Source organism: Tinamus guttatus, unplaced genomic scaffold (assembly GCF_059628265.1).
Source record: "Tinamus guttatus ecotype Peru unplaced genomic scaffold, ASM5962826v1 Tinamus_guttatus_pri_ptg000032l, whole genome shotgun sequence".
In the NCBI taxonomy this organism is placed as follows: domain Eukaryota; kingdom Metazoa; phylum Chordata; class Aves; order Tinamiformes; family Tinamidae; genus Tinamus; species Tinamus guttatus.
In genome coordinates this window covers 2,064,746-2,086,030 of record NW_028288566.1, presented here as the reverse complement: position 1 = coordinate 2,086,030, position 21,285 = coordinate 2,064,746, and the positions used below count along the sequence as shown (strand labels likewise).

General features: G+C 49.3%; 2 protein-coding genes across 5 annotated transcripts; both read left to right on the top strand.

The window, feature by feature from the left end:
- Positions 1 to 1,923: 1,923 nt before the first annotated feature.
- EEF1D (eukaryotic translation elongation factor 1 delta) lies at positions 1,924 to 15,446 on the top strand. Of its 4 annotated transcripts, none has more exons than XM_088531323.1 (9): positions 1,924 to 3,167; positions 5,070 to 5,193; positions 6,859 to 6,930; positions 11,774 to 11,839; positions 12,936 to 13,032; positions 13,290 to 13,393; positions 13,623 to 13,871; positions 14,686 to 14,880; positions 15,355 to 15,446. In XM_088531323.1, exons 1-9 carry the CDS (start codon positions 1,939 to 1,941, stop codon positions 15,391 to 15,393), a joined length of 2,175 nt encoding a protein of 724 aa, XP_088387449.1. In that variant the 5' UTR covers positions 1,924 to 1,938; the 3' UTR covers positions 15,394 to 15,446. The 4 variants fall into 4 exon arrangements, with proteins under 4 accessions (XP_088387449.1, XP_088387445.1, XP_010226169.2 ...); XM_088531319.1 differs by having other exon boundaries at positions 11,771 to 11,839; XM_010227867.2 differs by lacking the exon at positions 11,774 to 11,839.
- An 856-nt stretch (positions 15,447 to 16,302) lies between these two features.
- Positions 16,303 to 20,317, top strand: NAPRT (nicotinate phosphoribosyltransferase). Its single transcript, XM_088531089.1, has 13 exons — positions 16,303 to 16,492; positions 17,199 to 17,326; positions 17,442 to 17,524; positions 17,712 to 17,842; positions 17,916 to 18,031; positions 18,140 to 18,333; positions 18,558 to 18,698; positions 18,773 to 18,857; positions 19,165 to 19,245; positions 19,323 to 19,425; positions 19,619 to 19,776; positions 20,072 to 20,179; positions 20,261 to 20,317. Exons 1-13 carry the CDS (start codon positions 16,306 to 16,308, stop codon positions 20,315 to 20,317), a joined length of 1,572 nt encoding a protein of 523 aa, XP_088387215.1. The 5' UTR covers positions 16,303 to 16,305.
- The last annotated feature ends 968 nt before the right edge of the window (positions 20,318 to 21,285 follow it).

Genomic DNA, 21,285 nt, shown 5'->3' with positions numbered 1-21,285 from the left:
TTGCAGCTCAAATCTCTTATCAGGCTGTTTCCACCAGCTTTAGCACTTCATTTCTGTCTCTTATAAGTAAACTCTTGTATAGATTGCTGATTTCTAGGAGAAATACCTGCCATTGTGTGAGTTTGTAATTTGACATTGCAGCTGTTGCTTATTCTGAAAACTGTATTTGCAGTTGGTGCTTAGTTTTCTCAATCCAGGGGCTCCAGAACTTACTCTTGCACCTTCCGAAAGCACCTGGGAGTAAGTTAAATGGTTCATATGGCAGCTTGGGACAACCTGTAAGTGGTTCCGCATCCTGGTGGATAGATCCTGTCAGAGGTTTTTGTTCCAGAGTTTGTTTTATTACTAATTATTTAAGAATAAGGGGAACTGGGTGTCTGTGGTGCTGGCTGATAAGGGCAGTAGTTCTGGAGAGTTAACCTGCTCAAGGTATTCTGTATTTTGGGGGAAGCTGCTGCATCTATAGAGCTTGAAGCTTTTTCTAACTCTCTGTTCTTTCTTAATGCTCTCATAGGAACTAAAAAAGTAAGTACCCTCTAGTTGTCCTCTGCTTTTTGCTCTTTCTGGAAAATGAGGTGGAATTGTAGGCGTTAAAGCTGTTATTGGCCTTATAAACAGATCATTGCACATTTTTTTTCTGATATCTGCTAGACATAAATATTACAGGTTTATTTAATGTATTAGCTGTCTATCACTGTGGTTCAAAACAGCCCTTGGGTTTAACTGAGAATCTCTAAAACAAACCTTGCAATCTAGAGGGTCCTCAGCAGTGCAACCCTGCCCTAGAAATTAGTGATTTTACTGCAACTTCAGTGCCTCAAGTCAGTGATTTCTTTTTTAGGGCAAAATTGGTCCATTTTTGTCAAGTGGATGTGCCTTTTCTACAGGTTACTCTAATGGTGGCAGTGCAAATTAAATATTTGAGGGTGCTATAATTTGAACAATATCAAGTCATGTCTGAATTTCTTGTCAGACCGATTACAGATAATGTTCCTTTCTGGAAACTCCTTTTAGATTAATATACTAGATCTAGGTGAACCTTATTTTAAACATGTGCTTTGCAACAGCACCATTTGGAACAGCATTTTCTGCAATTTTCATATCTAATTTGCAGCATTTGATCCTTCCCCACTCCTCCAAATTAGTGACATGCAGATACTGCTCGGGCAAATGTCTCCTCTTAACCTTAGCAGTGGAGAATCCTGTTTAAATAGGTGTATATTCAAAGATTCTTTTCAAAAAGATGGCATTTTTAGGTAAAATTATAAGATATGTATCTGAGGTATTTGCCCAGTAACTGAGACTGTTAGTTTTTAAGTCAGCTCCCTCTGCTGGCTTCCTGATAGCAAAACACAAATCCATGTGAGCAATGACCTCTAAACATAGTCATGAGTCAGGGCATCTTTTTTTTTTAGCTTTTTTTTCCCCCAAATCAGTGCCTAGTTGAGAGGGCTGAACTGATATTTTGCGACTAATCCACTAACATGAAAAATATCTTCTGTGTACCAGGGCTTTGAGCAAAACCTTAGTGATCTTGTCCTAATAGATTCTTACAAAATGAAATTTAAAATGCCTTTAGTGCTAAAGGGTGTTATTTTTTAAATATTAAAAGGTCTTTTTAAATGGTGATATGTAGTAATGTAGAAAGTATTTGTTAGAACAGAGATGTTTTAGGAGGAAGTTGATTTTGACTTCAGAAGCCAGATGTGTTTTCAGACTGTTTAATTTCCCTTGAGTTAAAATTTATAGTGAAAACATAGAAATGTAGAAATTGAATTAAATGCCTAGGAGGTTCTTTAATGTAAATAATGGCACGATGGCTTGGGATACCTTTGTTATTAAGAGATCAATGAAGTCTGCTGCATGCCCTTGCTTTATTTAGTTTTCTTGCAACTACATCTGTTGTGCTTATCTCTTAATGCTGCCACTTGTTGGAAGATGAGGACGAGGAAGCCTCCGTGCCCGGTAGAGAAAGTGTGGGTAGACAAGCACAAGTACGATGAAGCCGAGAGGCTCCACTATGAGCGAGAGGCCTTGCTGGCTGCCGCAGCCCCAGAGGAAACCCAGGAGGTGGAGGCTGTGAACGGCGTCTGCAACGATGACTCTGCTGAAAGTGAGTGCCCGAAAAGAGGCAGGAATGGGAAGAAGCAGAAGAAAAGGAAGCGCTCTCCAAAACCCAAAAATGTGCTCTCCAAGGTAGACTCTGTTCTCTCGGGCTTGTTAGCCGATCACGTGTGGTTTGACAAGCCTTTCTATGACCACGCAGAGAATGTGTACAGGAAAAACATAGTGGATTGGCAGAACCAAGAGGCCCTTGAGACTCAACCACCTCCTGAGCAGGCTGCTTCAGTAGCCAGCTCGGAAGTTGCCCAAGATGTTTCGAAGCCGAGGATGTTCTCTGCAGCCCTGTCCTGCTCCCATGGCACTCTGTCTGCATGTCACCATATTGTTCAGGGCGTCTGGGTCAACAAGCTTGACTTTGATAAGGCCGAGAAGACATTCATCGAAAAATCCCAGTTCTTTGCTCCTCCGCACGTCCTGACCCTTCCATCCGTGTGGAATGGAGGTAGCGTTGGACTGAGGACGCCAGATGAGGGTTATGTTACAGCCTTGCCTACTCCTGCCACGCCAGGCTTAGCTCCGGATGCCGTAGCCCATCCCGACGCTCCCTTCCTTACCGATGTGCACCAGACGGTGAACGGCAAGCCACAGATTTCAAGCTTGCAGGCCCTCATGTCGGAGGTGTGGCTGGAGAAACCTCTCTACGATGATGCTGAGAAGAGCTTCTATGAGAACATGTTTGATGGGCACCCGCCGGGCAAAGCCAGGCAGCAGAACCGTGGCTGCCCTGAAGCCTTGAAGAGGGAGCAGGAGGACGGGAAGGCTCGGAGCACCGGGAGGCAAATGGACATCAAGCATGAGGAGATCCCCTGCTCTCTGCTTCCTGGTGATGCTGCTCACCCTCCATCCACTTACTACTTCCTACATGAGGACAGTGAACCTGTGTGGCTTAACAAGTTGACATATGACAGTGCTGAAGCTCGATACTATTCTTTGGAAGCTCAGAAAATGTCCAGAATAGGAGAGAACATAATGGTGCCGGAATCTGCAGTAGCAAAACCTCAACCAGCTTCTCGTGCTTCAAGCATGCCTGCTCCGGGAACTAAGTAGGAGAAGTTTAATGTGGGGTAACACACATGCAAAACTACTGGGCCAGACTTGAGCTGAAAGGATTTGCGTGTGTAAAGTCAGGTGTCCTTGATGGTCAGCGTGTAGGGAGAGGGTGCTCTTGAGCCAACAAGCCTGTTTGTGGGCAGGGTAACTAGGGGGAAATTCCTGCAAGGAGATTCCCCCTTTCACCTGGTGAATGCTCATGGTTAAAACATCCCAATGAAAAAGGAGAGGGTTGCTTGTCATGTGTCACCAGAGAGGTTAAATCTTTAAAGTAAGAGCTGAAAGCTGAGCTAGGGTTTGGCCCTCTAGACATGGGGCCTCCAGGGCAAAGCCCTTTAGATACAAGGTGAAGTGCTGGAGGACACAATGATGCAGTTCAAACAGGCCTACTAGGATGACCAAAGAGGCAGTGTTTCATCTTTGAGCACTCAGCATAGTGCTTTTCTGCTCTGTATTCCTACTACAAGTTCCACAGTGTTCCTTGGAGAAGGAGCTATCTCCATTTTTTTCAGGAGAACTCAGTGCCCAGCAAGCTGGCTGGTAAAATCCATGCACGAGGCAAATATTTGTGTTGTTGCTGGTCCCCAGCTTGCTGGAGAACCTGGGGTCTGTGGATAAAGGTAGTCTAGTAACAGCTGGTACTTTATTTGCTTTTGGATGGGGCAAGGTCACCTTGTTAACCTATTAAACCCTTCTGGAAGCTGCTGTTAAATTGGTGAGGTGATAGAAAGACTGTCAGGCTTACTGCTAATTAGCTAGGCATTTATCAAGGCTGGGTAGAAGAATGAACTTGAAAATTATAGATGAGCTTTGTAGATGTAACATATAAATCAGACTAGTGCTTGTTTAAGGACAGACACATCTCAAGGATTCTCTCTTGATCACATTGCACATTTCCAAAGGCCCAAGTGCTCTCTCTGCTGGGCATGGTCTTTTATACACCACTGGATAATGTATATATTTCAATTACACTGAAAAAAAAAGAGGCTCTTGAAGGATGAGCTCTCATTTCTGACACTATTGGTCCTTAAATTTGTTAAGATTTGTTGGAATAGGTGATGTCAAATTATGTAGTTTGGGGTAGGGTTGCAGTCAAGCTTTAATGCGCGCATGCTTTTTGTTGTGTGCTAGTTGGAGTAATTTTTCCTTTAACTTGCCCTTTAATGTGTTCATGGTTTTGACCTTTCCCTAGAAAATTCCATGTGTTGTTACAAAATATATCGGACTTCTGCTCTGGAGTTGTCCTTTGGTTTAAAATATTGGGCACGTCCTCTTCAACTGTTGCAGTGGCCCCATCATTCGCCTTCTAGTAGTGAAATTAAATGACCTTTGGAAGCTTCTGCACTGAAAGAAAAAGCAACCTAAGCCTTTTCAGAGCAATATTAGAAAAAAAAGGGGCATATATGTTTTAATTTGTGAGCAATAGTGTCCAGAGCTCCCTGTTGACATACGGTAGTGTCGCCTGTTCTGAGCTGCGTGTTCTTCAGGCTTTGGTTTCATTTTGGCCAGATGTCTTACGAATGAAAAAACCCACCCTGCTAGTGGTTGTCTCACGCGTAGGACATCTTTCTCCTCAGCAGGCTCAACTGTGTGTCTGCTGTGATGTAGAAAATCCGATTCCAGATGGCATTTTGTGGAAGCAGGGACAGATCAGCTGATATATTCTGTCCCCGCTGGGTCCTCTGTCACGAAATGCAGGTCAGACTGGGCAGATGGGCAGGTGATTAGATGCCCTTCTTAATAGGATCCCATTTATTTAAAGCTTTCTGCGAGAGGGGAAACTGCTGAGTGCAGAGGTGGAGGTCTCTGGGAGAAGGAAATGCTGCTCTGACAAGTTCTTTGCGAGGTGCTCCCTTAAAATCCTTCCAGAAACTCACTTTGTTTCTTCTTTGCAGAAAAATGGCAGTCGACTTCTTCTCACATGAGAAGATCTGGTTTGACAAATACAAGTATGATGAGGCTGAGAGAAGATACTACGAGCAGATGAACGGGCCGGTTAGCAGTTCTTCACAGCAACAGGTAACGTTGGTTTTCAACTGTGGCTGGTTTAGCCGTGTGCTGCAGCTTAATGAGCTAGTACAGAGAGGAGGCAAAAGCAGGACAAGTCTACGTAGACATGTATTTCTTTATTATTTCCACTTTGGATGCTGTTTTTTCCAAGTTCTAGAGTCTTTTCTTGGGGCTTTCCAAGTCTTCCCTCCCTCCTTCCCCATCAGTGATGCCATGGTTTGTCTTTTGGGTTATCATCCTCTGTGGACCATGAAGAATTACTCTAGGACAAACAGTGGAAGAGTTAAAGGGTTGGTGATGGGAGATCGGGTGCCTCTGAGATGTGGCAGAGAGAGAACCAGAGAAACAACAGGTGAACCAGTGTACGACAGCAGTGTACGATTAATCGGGCTGCTCTGACAGGGTGTGGATGCTGTTTGGGATCCCGTTTGGGTGTCGTTTCTGATGCATGCCTTGAGAGCTGTGATTTTTATTGATGGGGTGAGATGTGGTAGACCAAGAGTTGACTTGGAGCCATTCGAACAGGGGCAATGCTGTTTTGCTCAGGATTTAGAGCAGTTAAGCTTTCCTCAGCAAGGAATATGCTGGACATCAAATGCTTGTGCAGGGGTACCATGACTCTGAAGAAATGAGGAATTTTGCTCCTCTATGTACCCCATGCAACATGAAGTGTGCTTTTGTGGAAGATCCTGCATCCCCGTACTGAGTGTGTAGGGGCTTGTTGCTTATGTAGCAGCTTCTAACCATGTTCTGCTCTATTCCTGCTGTACGTGGTAGTGGCAGTACAGCACCTAGGGCGCTTGCATAAAAGTTAAGTACTTGAAGTAGATGCTAAAAAGCAAATCTCTACAATGTTCTTAGAATTGTTAGACTATTTCATGCCATGTAAGAAGCTTTCAATGAAAATTCTGCATGTGAGCATTGGTGTGAAGATTCTGTTGGAGGTCCTGCATGAATTTGTCACTCACTTAAATGCTAAGAAAAAAAAAATCTGCATTCCATAAAACCTGTCTCCAACCTGGAAGTGGACAACCTGAATGTATCCAGGTCGCTGCTCTTCAGTGAGCTGTATGACATGGACTTTGGGGCTTCTGCCTAATTTCCAGGGGATGGTTTCATTTCTTGGATCTCGTTTTGGGGATTTCAGTCTGGGAGGGGTGTTTGGAGCTTGGAAACTGAATTCCTGCCCTAGGGAGGGAATACTCCAAGTCCAGGCTGAGACAGCAGTGGGAGCCTGTGGAATAAAATACGTGGACTGCTGTGCCCTGAGTTGCACCTTCTTGGAGACTTCAATTATCAGGGCTGTCATTTTTTTACCTGAATAAAATTAGAGTTTATATTAGGCAAAAACAAAAGGGCTGCAATGATTCCGATGCACTCTCTCATGGCAATTGTCCAGACCATTTGGGATAGGAAAAAGGAGAGAATCTAAAAAGCTCTTGACTAAATTATCTTGTGGACACATGGTCTGATGTGACCAAGGATTGCAATCCATGCTGTTCATCTTAGAACCAAGCCTTCTTGCAGCTAATTTTGCAGTACTCATTGAATCACTTGAGAAAATAAATAAATAAACCCTCCAGAATTTCCCTTTTCTAACTTCCCTGACCAATTTCCCATGTTTCCTCTATATTTTTTTTTTAAAAGTCTTGGTTCTTTCTGCACTGTTTGCAGGAGAACGGAGCCAGCACGATCCTCCGCGACATTGCCAGAGCCAGGGAGAATATCCAGAAATCGCTGGCCGGAGTGAGTACTGAAGCTCTCTCACCAGCTGGCTGCCCGCACTCATTTTTAGCTGTGGTGCATCTCACAGACCTTCACTGCAACCACGTCATAGATTTTGTGGCTTCTTATTTTTAAGTTAGAGGAGATGACCAAGGTGTGCAGTGCTGTGTACCACCAGCATAGCTCCATTCCGACCAAGAGCACCAGGGTGCATGCTGCTTGCCAGACTCTGGAGCCTTCTACAATAACTGGATTTGAGTTAAAAGTCCTCTGCTTTTTCTCCTGATGGAATTTGTTCCTACAGGTCTTTTAAAAGAAGTAACAAGTTACTGTTAAAATAACCTTGCTGAGTAGCAAAGTACTGAGCTGCCAGCATGGGTATGTTTGTCTCTTGGGGTACACTGAGCTGCCACCTTCTCTTTCCTATTTTGCTTTCAGTTAGGGTATGTGCAAAAAAATGGTATCTTCCATCTGCTGCATCTAGGGAATCGAGCTTGGCTACTAGCTTAAACACCAGACCATCCCATAAAGGTTAAGTAAATGTCCTTTCTAGAGGTGTTTAGGTGCTGATAATGTAAATGCGTCATCAGAGAGCAACGTTAGGACTTTTTCAAGTAAGTGGGGGTTTATTGATTTTACACGTGAGGAAAAAGCAGCCACAAAATGTGATCCACGTGCCTTGGTTTCTTATCTCAGCAGTGGGACTAGTACATACTTGCACTTGTGATCCATCAGAGGATCTCTCTCCTTTACCTGTAGTGATTTGGCCTCACAGCCCTGTCTTGGGATAGATAACACATTTCTAGATCCATATGCTAACAGAATTCGACTTTTCTTGACAGGAATATCTCATTCTTCCTTTCTTAACACAAGGATATATAGCTGGGGTGGATACAATGGAATTAACTGCTTTTCCCGTGGTGGTCTCACTGTACAATAGAACTTGATGCTGCAAAAGCAACTTGGACATCTTTGCAATCACTGCAGCTGCTTGTGTGAGTGATCCAACATAGGGCAGAACTGGAAACTTGGAAATGAAGGCAAGAATAGCAGGATCAATTTGAAGAAAGGCTGATTGGAAAGGATTAGATTTGCCTTGGCTATTCTCAATGGTCCTGAATGCAGCTTAGAAACTGGAATGGGTGAGAGCTAGAACAGCTTAGTAATATTAAAAAATGAGGGAGAAAATATGTGGGTATAGTTTTCTAATGTTGCTTTCTGTTGTTTAGCATCTATTTTCCAGTAGGGAAAGTGTTCCTGAGCCAGCTAAAGTTCAGACCTTCAATAACCTACTCGAGCTTTCAGCAGAAATGATCAGCCCTTCTCTAAGATTTTGATCTTGGACTTAAGGCAAATCTGTGGGGAAATAAACTGCCATCCCACACAGATTTGGGCATTTTTTTTTTTGTATGGAAAGTGTTAAAGGACTTTGAAATGACTGTTTTGAGTAGAGAGTTGTAGGATCAGAGCGAAATGGAGCCTCAGTTTCTTCCAAGACCTGCTTCCTCCAGGAACACAGGCTAGAGGTGGTGAGAAGGAGCAGGAAACCTGAATATACATTACCAGATTACTATATTTTAACCAAATTACAAGATTACCATAGGTTTTTCTGCTAATTTTGTTAGCAGCAATTCTCCTATTGAGCCTTCTTGTGAGGAAGGGTCAGCAGACTTGAGAATTTAATTGTGCCCTTGAGTCTGCACTGTTCTTAAGGGTGTTCTATAATAATTTAGCCAACCTATATCTGCTGTTCTGCTCCCAGAGTATTCAGCTGCTTGGTTAAGTAGAGCACAAGGTAGCCGTGACCTCTTCCTCCCCTTCCTTACTGTTTTGTAATCCTGTTTTACTACTCTAGCCTAACCCTGGCTTATGCAGTGTTTAAATACATTTAAACTTTGTGTTCATGTCTGAAAGCAAAATTTACCCTGCTGGATCTGCAGAATAATTCTGGGGCGTGTTTTTTTGTTTTCTGTCCAGAATTCTTTTCTCCCCCTAAACCTGCAGCATTGTTAGGACTTGAGGAGGAAGCTTGTGAGAAGTTGGCTCTTGTAAGATGGGGAGATGGCAGACCAGTGCTGTCTATGCAGTCCAGCCAAGGTCTGGTTTAGATGTGCTTCAGTGGGATAGTGGTGTTTGGAAATCCGTGCTGGGGTGTTAGGATTGTTGAAGTCATGATTTGTATCTCCGAAGGGAGAATACAAACCTCTCCAATGCCAGAAACATTTGTTTGCACATACCTTCCATTCTGCTTTGCATGGTCATCTCTGCTTTGAACGATCACTCCCCTTTACATGTCTACTAGGTCGCTAATGCTTCCCTACCTATGGAGTTTTTAACTTCTGTTGTGCTGCAGCTGGTGGAGTTGAGACCATGTGTGGTGAGAGATGGCCCAGATGGGGAGCAGAGGCTTGGAAAGGATTGATTGACTTGCCCAAAATCATTGAGCAAGTCCAACAGAGCTGGCGACTCAATTTTATTTCCCTCAAACCTTGTCCAAGGCTGCAAAAAAATGGCACCAAGTAGACCATTGGTGTAGGAGTCTGAAACTTGTTCCCTGCTCTGCTCTATCTCCTTCTGTTAGTAAAACACCCCAAAAAGCCAAGTGTGTGGCTCTGATTCTGCAAAAGTATTTGGAGGCCATGTCCAGAAACATGTCTGCGTGCAGGTAACAGTCACAATTTCTGTAGGAAACGGGTCTGAATCCATCCTGTTGGTCTCGAGGGTGAAAACATCTTCCAGTACTTGAATGTTAAGTGTGTTTGAGCATGGCAAAAACTCTCAGAACTCATGTTGACTTGAGTGGAGGGGTTTTGCGGCTGTGCAAGCATGAAATGGGGTTCATTTTTGTATGAAGCCATGAGTGCCCTACAAACTCTGTATTGGAGAACATGTACATTTCCATGTCTGTAACAGCGTGTTTCTTCTGAGCTTACATCAGGTTTTCTCCAATTTTTAAAAAGCCTTTAGGTGAGATTAGAGCCTAGGTTGTAATTTCTACCCTTCCTAAGCATAAAACAAGATGTCCCAGGGACTTATTTTGCCTGCCTGATTGAACTTGAGTGTAATCCTTGGTATGGTATGAGGCAGTGCAGGATGTAACTGAAGTGAAGCTCCCAACTTGGGTATTTTGAATGACTGTGCTTGATAAAATTTGCAAACATCCGAATTGGACTTCCCATGTGGGACTCCCTCTTGGCACAGAAGCAGCAACTCTTGCACGTGGCAAAGAGCAGATGGGAGGTCATGTACAGTTTATGGTGGTGACCATATCTCTGCAAGTTTAAAAAATAACCCTCCCTTTTAAATAGATATGGAAAAAATGCACAGGGGAGCAAGCAAATTGGAGTTTAGTAGTATAAGAAATAGGAAACCTCTATTAATGCAGTGGTAGGTATCGCAGCTCCTTGCGTGCTTGGGTTACCTGCCTTATCACATGCTGATGGGAAGGTGCTTAAATGTTCCCCTGAGAAAGGTGACTCTCTGGGCCCTGTTATAAGTATTTGTAACCTCACCCACCTAACAACTCTGGATAAGGTGACAAGGGAGTCATTTATTTGAGCACTGCAGAGCTCTGCAGTTGCCTTGTGCAATTCCCCATGTTCCATACACTATACAAGTAGCAACTGATGGAAATATATGGTAGTTTTTTTTTTACTCTAGCATTTTATACCTTTGAAAAATAGCCTGTTGTAGGAGCAAAATGTTATTTCTACATCTTTCCTTGTTTGGAATAGCTTCATGTAGTACAGAGTCTTTCTGAGGCCTCTTGTCTCAATATCGCAAGCCACACCAGCATCTTTTCTGGAAGAAATCAGATATTTCCTTCTTCAAACTCGTCTTCTAAATGACATTGCTGTGCAAAACTGGCAAGTGCATTTGGAGCTAGAGGATCCTGCCAAGCTGTGGATTTTCTTGATGCAGGATGGTGGGGAGGAGCCCGCAGGTGCTGACTGGCAGGTACCAGCATGGACAGTGTTGGCTAAGCTGAGATTTTGGCATCCTTGAGGCGCTTGGTTAGTGACCATGAAGCTGGGTGAGACTCCAGATGACTTCTTGAATATTATTGACAGGGAAGGGAGGTTTGGAGGGAAAACTGAGCTCTGCAGCAAGAAGTTCAAGTCTGTGTTTAAAATCCGGGTGTTCTGCAGCCCCGAATTGGCCTGAGCTTGTGTTGCAGCTTCTCTAATGTCAGCAACTGGGTGCAAACTAGCCAGAATTGCTAGGACAAATGTGGAGCCCATTGAAATGCTTCCGTGTTTATCTTGAAAGTGTCACTAGGGCTTCAGACTGCCATGGGCAGATAATATTTTACCAAAGTTTAAGTCATGGTGTGTAAGGCTGGGAACAGCCTGATGTGACGGGTCTGGCATCAAGTTGCTCAGTGCAGGCTGGTTGTTGCTCTGTTTCTCCCTGGGAGAGACACTTTGGTGGACAAGTTAAGGGTCTTGGGAGCTTTGCATGTGTTTGTGTCCATAGTGCAGTGAATGTTTTAGCTCCTGACGGGAGAACTAGCTGAGACCCACTGTGTGCACTGCGGTAACACACGCATCTCTTGCACCTCTCACTTCATAGGCAGCAAAATGGCCAGGACCGGATTCTAGGCAGCTTTGGTTTTACCCTTCAGCTGCTTGACCCTTCAGCAAGCACTGAGACCTGTAACGACAAGATGGCAAAGCTTGTGGATGGCTTTTCCTGCAAACTTTGTTCGGAGTGTAGCTGGTGTGGGAGCTGTTTCTTGTTGAGTGCTGGTCTTTCCTGCATGCCTGTGCTCGAGTGCCTCTTTCAGCATGAGTTGAGGTGCTTTTTTCTTTCACATTGAACCAAACACATCCTCCCCAAAAAACCCTTTTGCCCTTTCCAGCAGAAGACAGGTCCGCGTAGCAAAGAAGCTCCCTCTGCCCGTCACAAGAGGCAGTCAGGCCGCCCAACTGTAAGTCACCCGCACGCGGATGGAGCTGCTTGTGTTGTCGATGAGGATGCTGGACGGCAGCCCTACACCTCGTACTGTGGGAGGCACTTGCTGTTTGGGATGGAGTCCTAGCTCATGCTGTGGAGGGGGGCTCAGGGAGCAAGTCTGGGGACAGCAGATCAGCACTTGTATTACTGAGCCTCTACCCACTGCTGAGACTGGTTTTCTGGGGATGTTTCCTTTTGGCATCTGCTCCTTTTTGGGTAGGTAAAGGAGCATCTCTGACCTTCCTTCCAGAAGCAGCACGTGCTGCTTCCCTGCGTCCCGTAAACCCTGCTCCCAGAGTTGTCTCTCCCAGGACCAGCTTTCCGCATGCTCCATGTTTGCAATCTCCATCTCAAGTGATTGCCAAGAGACAAGGAACATGTCAGCCATAACCGAGGATCACATTTTAATGATGTGCCTTTGGAAGAGCATAAATTATCTCTGTTGTTGTATTCAGTAATACTGACACTTGAAGGCCTGTATTTTTTTCTTCTCCTTTTGCAAATTTGACTTATAGACAAGGGCCTCCTTAAAGGAATGAAAGCACTTTTTGCTGTTAAAACAAATCCTTTTGGAGCTCGATTGGCCTTGTTATCCCTCTCAAGCATGTATTGAAATAGGCTTCAGGTTCTTTTCAGAGGAATTAAAGGCTGGGGTGGGGAAGATAGGAGTAAAAATCCAGGCATCTCTTTTCTAGCTTTCACAGTGACTTGTGTGACATTAGGCAGGTCATTTCTGTGCTGCAGTTTGTGAGAAGAGACCAGCTGCTCCATTGCAGAGGCTTGGTGTCCAGCTTTTCAAACCTTTTGCATGTTTAGCGGTAGTTCATGATCTGTGGCTGCAAAGAATGACTTCATCTTGCACTCCTCATTGCCAACTGAGATCCATAAGATGTGTTTCATGCTTCATTATATAGCTCCGGTGTATTCTTTTTCAAGGCTGTGGATGAAATAACCTTGTTCTTTGGTAGCTTTAAAAATCTTTTCCTCCCCAAAGGCTTGTCTGTAATTCGCTTCACTGAGCTGTTGAGCTTGGGAGTTGGTTTGTTTCATCTGAGTTTTCCCCGTTGCAGAGTGCAAGCGCAACCTCTTCTGGGCCTCCTGGTGATCAAAATGACCTTGTTTCCCGAATCTCTCACCTGGAGGTAGAAAACCAAAACCTTCGCAGTGGTAAGTGGGGAGAGTCTTCTGCCATGAAATCATATTTGGTGGGTCCAGCTCCTGTGGAGCATCCACCATGTACTGACCTTACCTGTGGCCAGGCAAGCACATGCCAGTGTTTTGATCAGAGCTTTGCAGTCTTTTCCTCTGACTGGGATGGCTGATGTTTGCAAACCTGCTTGGGGCAAAAGTTCTCAAGGTCTGACCTGAGAACTGATGCCGGAGCCTACAAGATAAGTTTCCCTTTCCCCTGTCCCTTCTTGCAGTTGTTGCAGATCTTCAGCTGGCCATCTCCAAGTTGGAAAGCCGCCTGAATACTCTGGAAAAATCATCTACCTCCCATCAGCCTGCATCGATTCCACCCACCCAGGTGAGCCTGAGCAGAGCGTTTTTGAGTCCTGCATCATAACGAAGTCCCAGGTTGCTTCGGAAGTCTCCTCGCTTTAGTATGTAGCTGTATATGTGTGTGTCCCCAAAACAGTATGTATTTATATTTGCTCCTATATATTTGTTTGATTTGCATAAGTTCCCAAGTGTTGCTCTGATTTAACTGCAGATTAATTTTCTTTCCCACTTGAATGCATGTCACTCCCATGAAGAAAGTGGAACCATTCAGTGTTCCCTCCAAGAAAGTGGAGCTCCCATCTGCTTCAATTGCGAAGAAAGTTGAGTCGACTGCTGCAGAGGATGATGAGGATGACGACATTGACCTTTTCGGTAGCGATGATGAAGAGGAAGACCAAGAGGCTGCCAAAGTCCGGGAAGAGAGACTGCGTCAGTACGCAGAGAAAAAGGCAAAGAAGCCAGGTCTAATTGCCAAGTCTTCTATACTTCTGGATGTTAAACCAGTGAGTAATCTAAAACAGGGGGAGTTTGAGTGAGGCTTCATGTCTTATGCCGCAGCAGGCTGCAAATCACTTGCAGACCTAAGTTATCTGATGAAGTCAATGTAACTTGCAGATTTTCAAGCAAGGTTTGGAGTTGGGTGGGATATCACAGTTGGGACCCATGCTGTTTGTCCTGATGCTGCCTCCCCTGAACCATGGCAAATGCAGGCTGTTACCTGATTGGTTCCCCTGGCCGGGAGTAGCCCTTTCTTTTGAAGAAAAGTCATTCATCAGTTGAAGCAAAAACCGACTAACATGCCCTGAAGGTGGGATTTGCTCTGCTCAAAAGAGAAATGTCCTTGGTAATGATAAAAAATATTTGCATTTGTTTTAAAACAAGTGCTCCAAAGTAGACGTGCTTCTCCAGGAAGAATTCCCTTTGAATATGATGGGTTTGCAGGTAGAATTGAGATACTACATAGCATTGCTGCAAAGTCATATTTAGCTTGGCTGACTCCATCAGCTAATTAATTGTCTGGTGAGAATGGCAGCCAAGAAAAGGCAGCTGGAATTAGCTGAAATGCGATGTTGAATTTTAGCTGCTAGTCAAACTAGAGACATGGGCATGTGTTACATGTGTGAAAGTGCATTGATTAGCTCAGGTTAGCCTGTCTGATTTTGGGGTGCACCTTAATGTGTATGATATCAAATGAATAATATTGTCCACCTCCATTCTGTTTGCTGTGTATGCAGTAGTCTTGAGTTGTTGGACACTTCTTGGGGCTAATGCTGATGTCTGGGAAAAGACCCAAGTTCTTATTTCTTGCCTTTGCAGTGGGACGATGAGACTGACATGGCAAAGATGGAGGAGTGTGTCCGATCCATCCACATGGATGGGCTCGTGTGGGGAGCCTCCAAGCTGGTCCCAGTAGGCTATGGCATCAAGAAGCTCCAGATCCAGTGTGTAGTGGAAGATGACAAAGTTGGGACAGACATCCTGGAGGAGGAGATCACCAAGTTTGAAGACTATGTAAGTCTGCAGCTCTTTAATCATGCCATGTTTTCATTTGAAATGCTGCAAAAGTGTCAGTTGGGGTTATTCTTTCTTCTGTGAGAGGAGAGGAGATAGAGATAGACCCCAAAATCGAAGCAGCCTGTGTGCTAAGTGGACACATCTTGTAACAGTTGCATCGTGTGGAACAAGTCAGGTTGTTTTAATCTGTATCCTTTGTAGGTTGAACTCTAAAGTCATTCAGTAGCTAGCACACCGCAGAGTTTCCCGTTGTGACTGGGGTCACAGCAGTCCAGAAGAGTACCTAAAAAGCTGCTAAACCACCTAAAAAGGGACTCTTAGAGCAGGCAAACTGACCTAAGAGAAATGGGCTGTGCTTGATTTTTAAGTAGATGTGTGTGTGCTGTCAATAAAAGCCTGGCCCCATGTGTGCTTGATGAATGTTTGAGAAGCCCTTGGTGATCTCCAGCTGCTGTTCTTTTTCTGTTTCAGGTGCAGAGCGTTGACATTGCTGCTTTCAACAAGATCTAGAAGCCAACCTATAACCTCTCTTGGAGCGTAATAAATAAATCTCAAGATTGGGAGTGCACATTGTATGATGTCTTTCTTTACAGAGTGTAATTTAGCCAGTGTGTGATGTGTTGTGAACTACTTGGGCCACTTTCGGGTATTTCTCCTCCTTTCCCCCCTTCATTAAAGCTAATGACATTTTTGGCTTGGTGTTGCATATGCATGAGCAGCCTGTGCTAAGGGTTTGTGCACTAATTGCCCTCAGGGTAGGTCCTTTTTTGGCACGTAGAGCTGAATTTCCTCCCTTGTTTTCTTTTGCTGCTGTTGCTGTCCTGTGCAGGATACTTCTGTGGATCATTCTGTGCTTTAGGAATGAGGAGACCAGCTAGGGCAGGGCCAGCAAAAGGAGAGACTTCCACACTGTAGGCACAAATGGCACATAGCAGTTACGCAGAGTCCAAAGGTCTGCGCGTGAGCTGCAAAGTGCAAACATTGGCCAGCACAAACAGCGAGTGCCACAGTGTTGCGCTACAAGCAGAGGGCCAAAGCCTGAGCCACAAGGAAGCAGCGAGGAACCCAGTGACATCTCTTGTGTTGGTTTTCCTTGCTGTGTGCTGTATCTGTGCTCTGTGTTCTCTTGTGTTGTAGTGGTTTTCCTTGCTGTGCGCTGTGTCCATGCTCTGCCTTCTGCCCTACTGGCATGAGCAGGGGTCCTCATGCAGTGTTGGGAGGGCCGGGGTGGGTGGGCATAGTGTGTCGCAGAGGCAAAGGCCTGTGTCCTTGGTAGAGCGTATGCCCCGGGTAGACCTGGTGGCCCCGCGCGCCCGGGTAGGCCTGACGTCGCTCTCGCCGGGACTACACCTCCCGGCGCCCCCCGCGCGCGGCGGCGCCCGCCATTGGCCGCGGCGGGTCAGGCGCGGCGGCGCGGCCGCCATGGCGCTGCTCACGGACCTCTATCAGGTCACCATGGCGTACGGGTACTGGCGCGCCGGGCGGCACCGCGCGCCCGCCGCCGCCGAGCTGCTCTTCCGCCGCTGCCCCTTCGGCGGCGCCTTCGCGCTGAGCGCCGGCCTGGCCGAGGCGCTGCGCTTCCTCCGCGCCTTCCGCTTCTCTGCCGCCGGTGCGTTGAGGGACGGGGGGACACCCCTCAGGGGGACCCCAGGAGACAGGGGGGGTCCCTCAGAGGTAGCAGGGAGACATCGCGGGGGGACAAGGGCTTCCCTCGGGGGGAGTTTGGGTGGCCTAAGTGGGACAGGGACCTCAGAGGGGTGAGGAGACCCCTCGGGGGACCCAAGTGGGGCAGGAATGCCCCTCAGAGCAGCAAATAAACCCCGTGGCGGCGGGGGGGGATAGAGAGGAGCCCTCAGAGAGATCCTGAGGGACAGCGACACTCCCCAGAGGGACCCTAGGGACAAGGGCACTCCTTTGGGGAGTTGGGGGGACAGTAAAATCCCTCAGAGGGACCAGGAGTCCCCTTGGGGGATCTGGGAGGGACAGGGGGACGTAGGTGGGGGGTCAGGGACATCCGTTAGGGACCTGAGGGGGGAGACATGGACTTTTCTTAGAGGGGACACCTGGAGGGATATGGAGGGAGCCATTGGGGTGGCTAGATTGGGGCAGGGACATCTCTCAGGGGAGCAAGAAGACCCCTCAGGGGACCAGGAGGGTGAGTTGAGCACCCAGGCCAGTCCCTCAAGGGGCCGCAGCTCGGTGTGGCTGCTGCTGCCCCGAGGGCCTGGCCCTCGTGGGGCTCCACGGCGAGCGGCGTCCCCCGCAGCACGAGCAGCACCCGCGCGCTCAGCGGCCGCCCTCGCCTCCCCGCGCAGATATCGCCTACCTGCGCTCTGTCCTGCCCAGCACCACTGAAGAGGCCTTCTTTGAGTACCTGTGCACCGTGGATGCCTCCGAGGTGACCGTCTCCTCCGTGCCCGAAGGCTCTGTTGTCTTTTCCAGGGTGAGCATGGGCCAGGGTGGCTGGGCTGGGGCTCAGCTTTCACTGCCAGGCGCTGTTGACTCCAGCTCCGTTGGGGCAGTAGGCCTCATTGCTGCCTGCCTGGCTCTTCTTGCAGGTCCCGCTCCTGCAGGTGAAGGGGCCGCTGCTGGTGGTGCAGCTGCTGGAGACCACCTTGCTGTGCCTGGTCAGCTATGCCAGGTAGGAGCACCCAGGTTTGGGGGGCTGGGATCCCTTAGCCATGGGAGACGCGTTTGGCCCCATTGTAGCCAGGCCCTTCGCATCCTGCTTGGCCTCAGCCGAGCCCATCCACCTCGGCTCAGAGTCGGAGTGGAGCTGAACTGGTCTGGGAGCCTCCCAGGGCGTCTCTCACCTTCCTCTCTCATAGCCTGGTGTCCACGAACGCCGCCCGCTTCCGGCTTCTTGCTGGTCCAGCCACAAAGCTGATGGAGCTGGGGCTGCGTCGCGCCCAGGGTCCGGACGGTGGCCTCTCGGCTTCCAAGTACTCCTACATTGGGGGTGAGCGCAGCCCTGCGGAGCAGCTCTTCCCAGCTCTTCCCTCTTCCCTCACCCTCCACTTCCCTCGCCGCAGGCTTCGATTGCACCAGCAACGTGCTGGCAGGGAAGCTCTATGGCATCCCTGTGCAGGGCACCGTGGCCCACTCGTTCATCATGTCCTTCACATCACTGGCGGAGGTGGAGCCCCGGGTGAGTATCGCAGTCCCACAACCAGGCGAGGACACAGGCTGGGGGGCATTTCTGGGCATTGGGTGGCAGCAGAGCCAGCTTTGCAGTGTGGCCCTTGTCCCCGGGCAGGTGCTGGTGCCTGCCGCTGGAGGAGAGCCGGTGGATCTCCCCTCGCTGGCCGAGTCGTGGCTGCCACGGGTGTGCGAGCTGCTGCAGGTCTCCCCAAGCAAGGTGAACCGCGGCGAGCTGGCTGCCTTCGTCTCCTACGCCGTGAGCTTCCCACGCAACTTTCAGGGTCTGCTGGACACCTACTGCGTCATGCGGTGAGGGCGCCAGGGCTCTCCCACCTCCTTGGGAGCCCAGGTCTTGGATGTTAGGAAGAAGGGGAGTTCAATGGGGCCGGATGGATCCCCCTTCCCATCATACAGAGCTGGGGACAGGAGGGAAAAGGGCAGCTCTTGAGAAGCCTCTGCTGCTGGACAGCTTTATGTAGTGTTTATCGCTCCTATGTCCTTGACAGACTAATCCTTCCCTTCTCCCCTGCCAGGAGTGGCCTTCCCAACTTCTGCACCGTGGCCCTGGCGCTGAATGAGCTGGGCTACCGCGCCATCGGGGTGCGCCTGGACAGTGGGGACCTGGCCCAGCAGTCCAAGGAGATCCGCCGGGCGTTTCGCGCCTGCAGCGCCCAGTGAGTCACAGGCGCCTTTCCCTTGCAGAGAGGGTTTCTGCAGGGTGCTGAGGGCCCCTTGCTTCTCTCTGCAGCTTCCAGGTGCCCTGGTTCGAGACCATCTCTATTGCTGTGAGCAACGACATCAGTGAGCGGAGCCTGGAGGACTTTATCCGAGAGGTGAGGTGGCCGCCGCTGCGGCCGGGACGTCACCTCTGCCTCTGCTGGAGGCCTCTGAGCACTGGAGCAAGGGGTTGACAGTTGCCCTGCATCTCTGTGCTGCACCATGAAGGGTGTCTGGGCTGGAAAAAGTGGATTCTGGGTGGGATGGATGGATGGCAAGATGAATGTATGCATGGATGGGTGGGTGGGTGGATACTTAGAGCAGAGCAGCTTCTGACAGCCCTACGGTTCTGCCTTTGGCATGGGCTAAAAAGCAGCCTAGGGATGGGGCTGCTGATGCTTGCTATCCTCTCTGCCATGGCAGGGCAACGACATCGACGTGCTGGGCATCGGGACGAACCTCGTGACGTGCCCGCTGCAGCCGTCGCTGGGCTGCGTCTACAAGGTAACGGCAGCCCTGCTCTCCGCGCGCTACCAGCCTCCTCGGCGCCCGTCCCCACAGCCTCGCGCCTCCTCCTGCAGCTGGTGAAGGTGAACGACTCCCCATGCCTGAAGCTCACAGAGGATGAGGATAAGATGACGATCCCGGGCGTGAAGAGGGTCTATCGGCTCTACGATGCTGCCGGTGAGCCCTGCTGCTCACGGTGCCCCCCGTGCCCCACGAGAATGCCCACTTAGCGTGCTGGGCATTAGGCCCAGAGCTCCCTGCAAGGCCAGAAGCTTGGGAGGCTCCTCCAGGAGTATTGAGCTGTGTCCCCTCCTGTCCCCAGATCCTGCCCTCAGCTTTGCAATTTGCCTGCTCTCCCCTCACCCTGCAGGTCACCCTTTCATGGACCTCATGGCCTTGGAGGAGGAGCCCTCACCCAGCGCAGGCCAGGAGCTCACAGTCCACGTCCTGGGGCAGAACGGAGAGGCCCGCAAGGTCAAGGCTGCCACCGTGGAGGCCTTGCATCGCACGTACTTCAAAGACGGACAGGTCAGACCGGCTCTACCCTGTCCCCTCCATGGCCTCGAAGCTGCTGGGCTCGCTTGGCTCTGTGATGTCCTTGTCCCCACCACATGGCCTCCTCTTCCAGGCTGTGCTGGGGGAAGGCGGGAGCCATCAGGCTCCCTCCCTGGGTCCCAAGGCTCACACCCTTGTGCTTAACCCAACCTGGCTTTTCTCTGCTTTAAAACATTACCAATTTGGGGAGAGCCAGGCGCTCTGGCAGCCCCCGGTGGGCTCAGGGTCCGGCTCCCCGTGCGGATGTGCTCGCGCCTCCCTCCCGCAGGTGTGCGCGGCGCTGCCCAGCCTGCCGCAGGTGAGGAGCCACGCGCAGGCCGCGCTCAGCCGCCTCAGCCCAGCGCACCGGCGCCTCCGCCAGCCCGAGCCCTACCCGGTACGGCACAGGGGGCCCCTGCGTGCGGGGCTCTTCCTCGCGGGACAAGCGCTCACTCCGCTCCTCGCGCTCTTGCCGCAGGTGGCCATCACGGAGAAGCTGCACGGCCTCTTTGGGGAGCTGCGGCGTGCCAGCTAGCGCACAGCGTCGGCTCCTCCGGCACTTTCCTGACCGACTGATTGGCAACAAACGGCTCCGAGGACGGCGTCCCTCTGTGGGGCTGACGGGATGGCACGGACACCGCTCCCTGTGTTCCCCACGGGGCAGAGCATCCCCTTCCCTGTCCATCTCGGCAGCTCCATGGTGGCAGCCTTGCGCACCTGGTGCCTGTGGTGCCGCCTCCGTGTCCGAGCGCTCGCCGTGTCTCGCAGAGGTCACTCGCTCCTTGCAGCACTCGCCAGCCTGGCTGAGGATTTGGTGGCCTCAGGAACCCTCTGCAGCTGCAGCATCCCCGCGGCCCAGACAGGGGAAGCAACAATGTGGCCTTAACCCGCATCGAGGCAGCTTGAGCGATGGGGCTCAAGTGACCCTGTCCCCTCCTCCCCCCAGCCTTATGCTTTATGGGACACTCTTTGCCCTCTCTGCTCTCAGCTTTGCCTTGCTGCCCCCTTTTTATATCTTTCTGTTTTGTATCAGGCCCCAACCAAGCCTGGAGACGGGTTTCGTGTTAGTGCAGGGACCCTTTCACTTGACTGTTATACAGAAAACGTGGCCCTCATCTCAGTGATTATTCTGTCCCAAACACAAAACGAAATAAATGCCTTAATCCTCTTGCTTCAAACACCATGTGTGGCTGTCCTGGTCCCTCCAGGAACACTCATGCCCTTGAGGTTCACGTTTAACTCAACGCCCTTCATTTCATGTCATGTTTGAGAAGTGAATAGAGGCAAAACAAAAAGCAAGGGATGACAGTAAAAGGGCCTGGGCTCTTCTCCATGTCCCCATGGTGGGGCAGCCTGTTGCTCCAGGGGCTCTGCTGGCTCCCACATCACCCTTGGTGCCTTTCTGGGCACGTCTCAGACACGAGGCTGAAGCACTGGCAGTTCCAAAGACTTTATCACAGTGGAATCAACGAAACTTGTTACATGGAAGGGAAAAGCAGCCCC

What these genes read in the sequence shown, in the direction of transcription:
- NAPRT (XM_088531089.1), top strand. Translation starts at nt 16,306, where the DNA reads ATGGCGCTGCTCACGGACCTCTATCAGGTCACCATGGCGTACGGGTAC. An exon ending in GCTCTGTTGTCTTTTCCAGG is followed by an intron (nt 17,327 to 17,441) that starts GTGAGCATGGGC and finishes CTCTTCTTGCAG; the next exon opens with GTCCCGCTCCTGCAGGTGAA. An exon ending in TCGGCTCTACGATGCTGCCG is followed by an intron (nt 19,426 to 19,618) that starts GTGAGCCCTGCT and finishes CTCACCCTGCAG; the next exon opens with GTCACCCTTTCATGGACCTC.
- EEF1D (XM_088531319.1), top strand. Translation starts at nt 1,939, where the DNA reads ATGAGGACGAGGAAGCCTCCGTGCCCGGTAGAGAAAGTGTGGGTAGAC. An exon ending in TCCAGAAATCGCTGGCCGGA is followed by an intron (nt 6,931 to 11,770) that starts GTGAGTACTGAA and finishes TGCCCTTTCCAG; the next exon opens with CAGAAGACAGGTCCGCGTAG. An exon ending in AAACCAAAACCTTCGCAGTG is followed by an intron (nt 13,033 to 13,289) that starts GTAAGTGGGGAG and finishes CCCTTCTTGCAG; the next exon opens with TTGTTGCAGATCTTCAGCTG.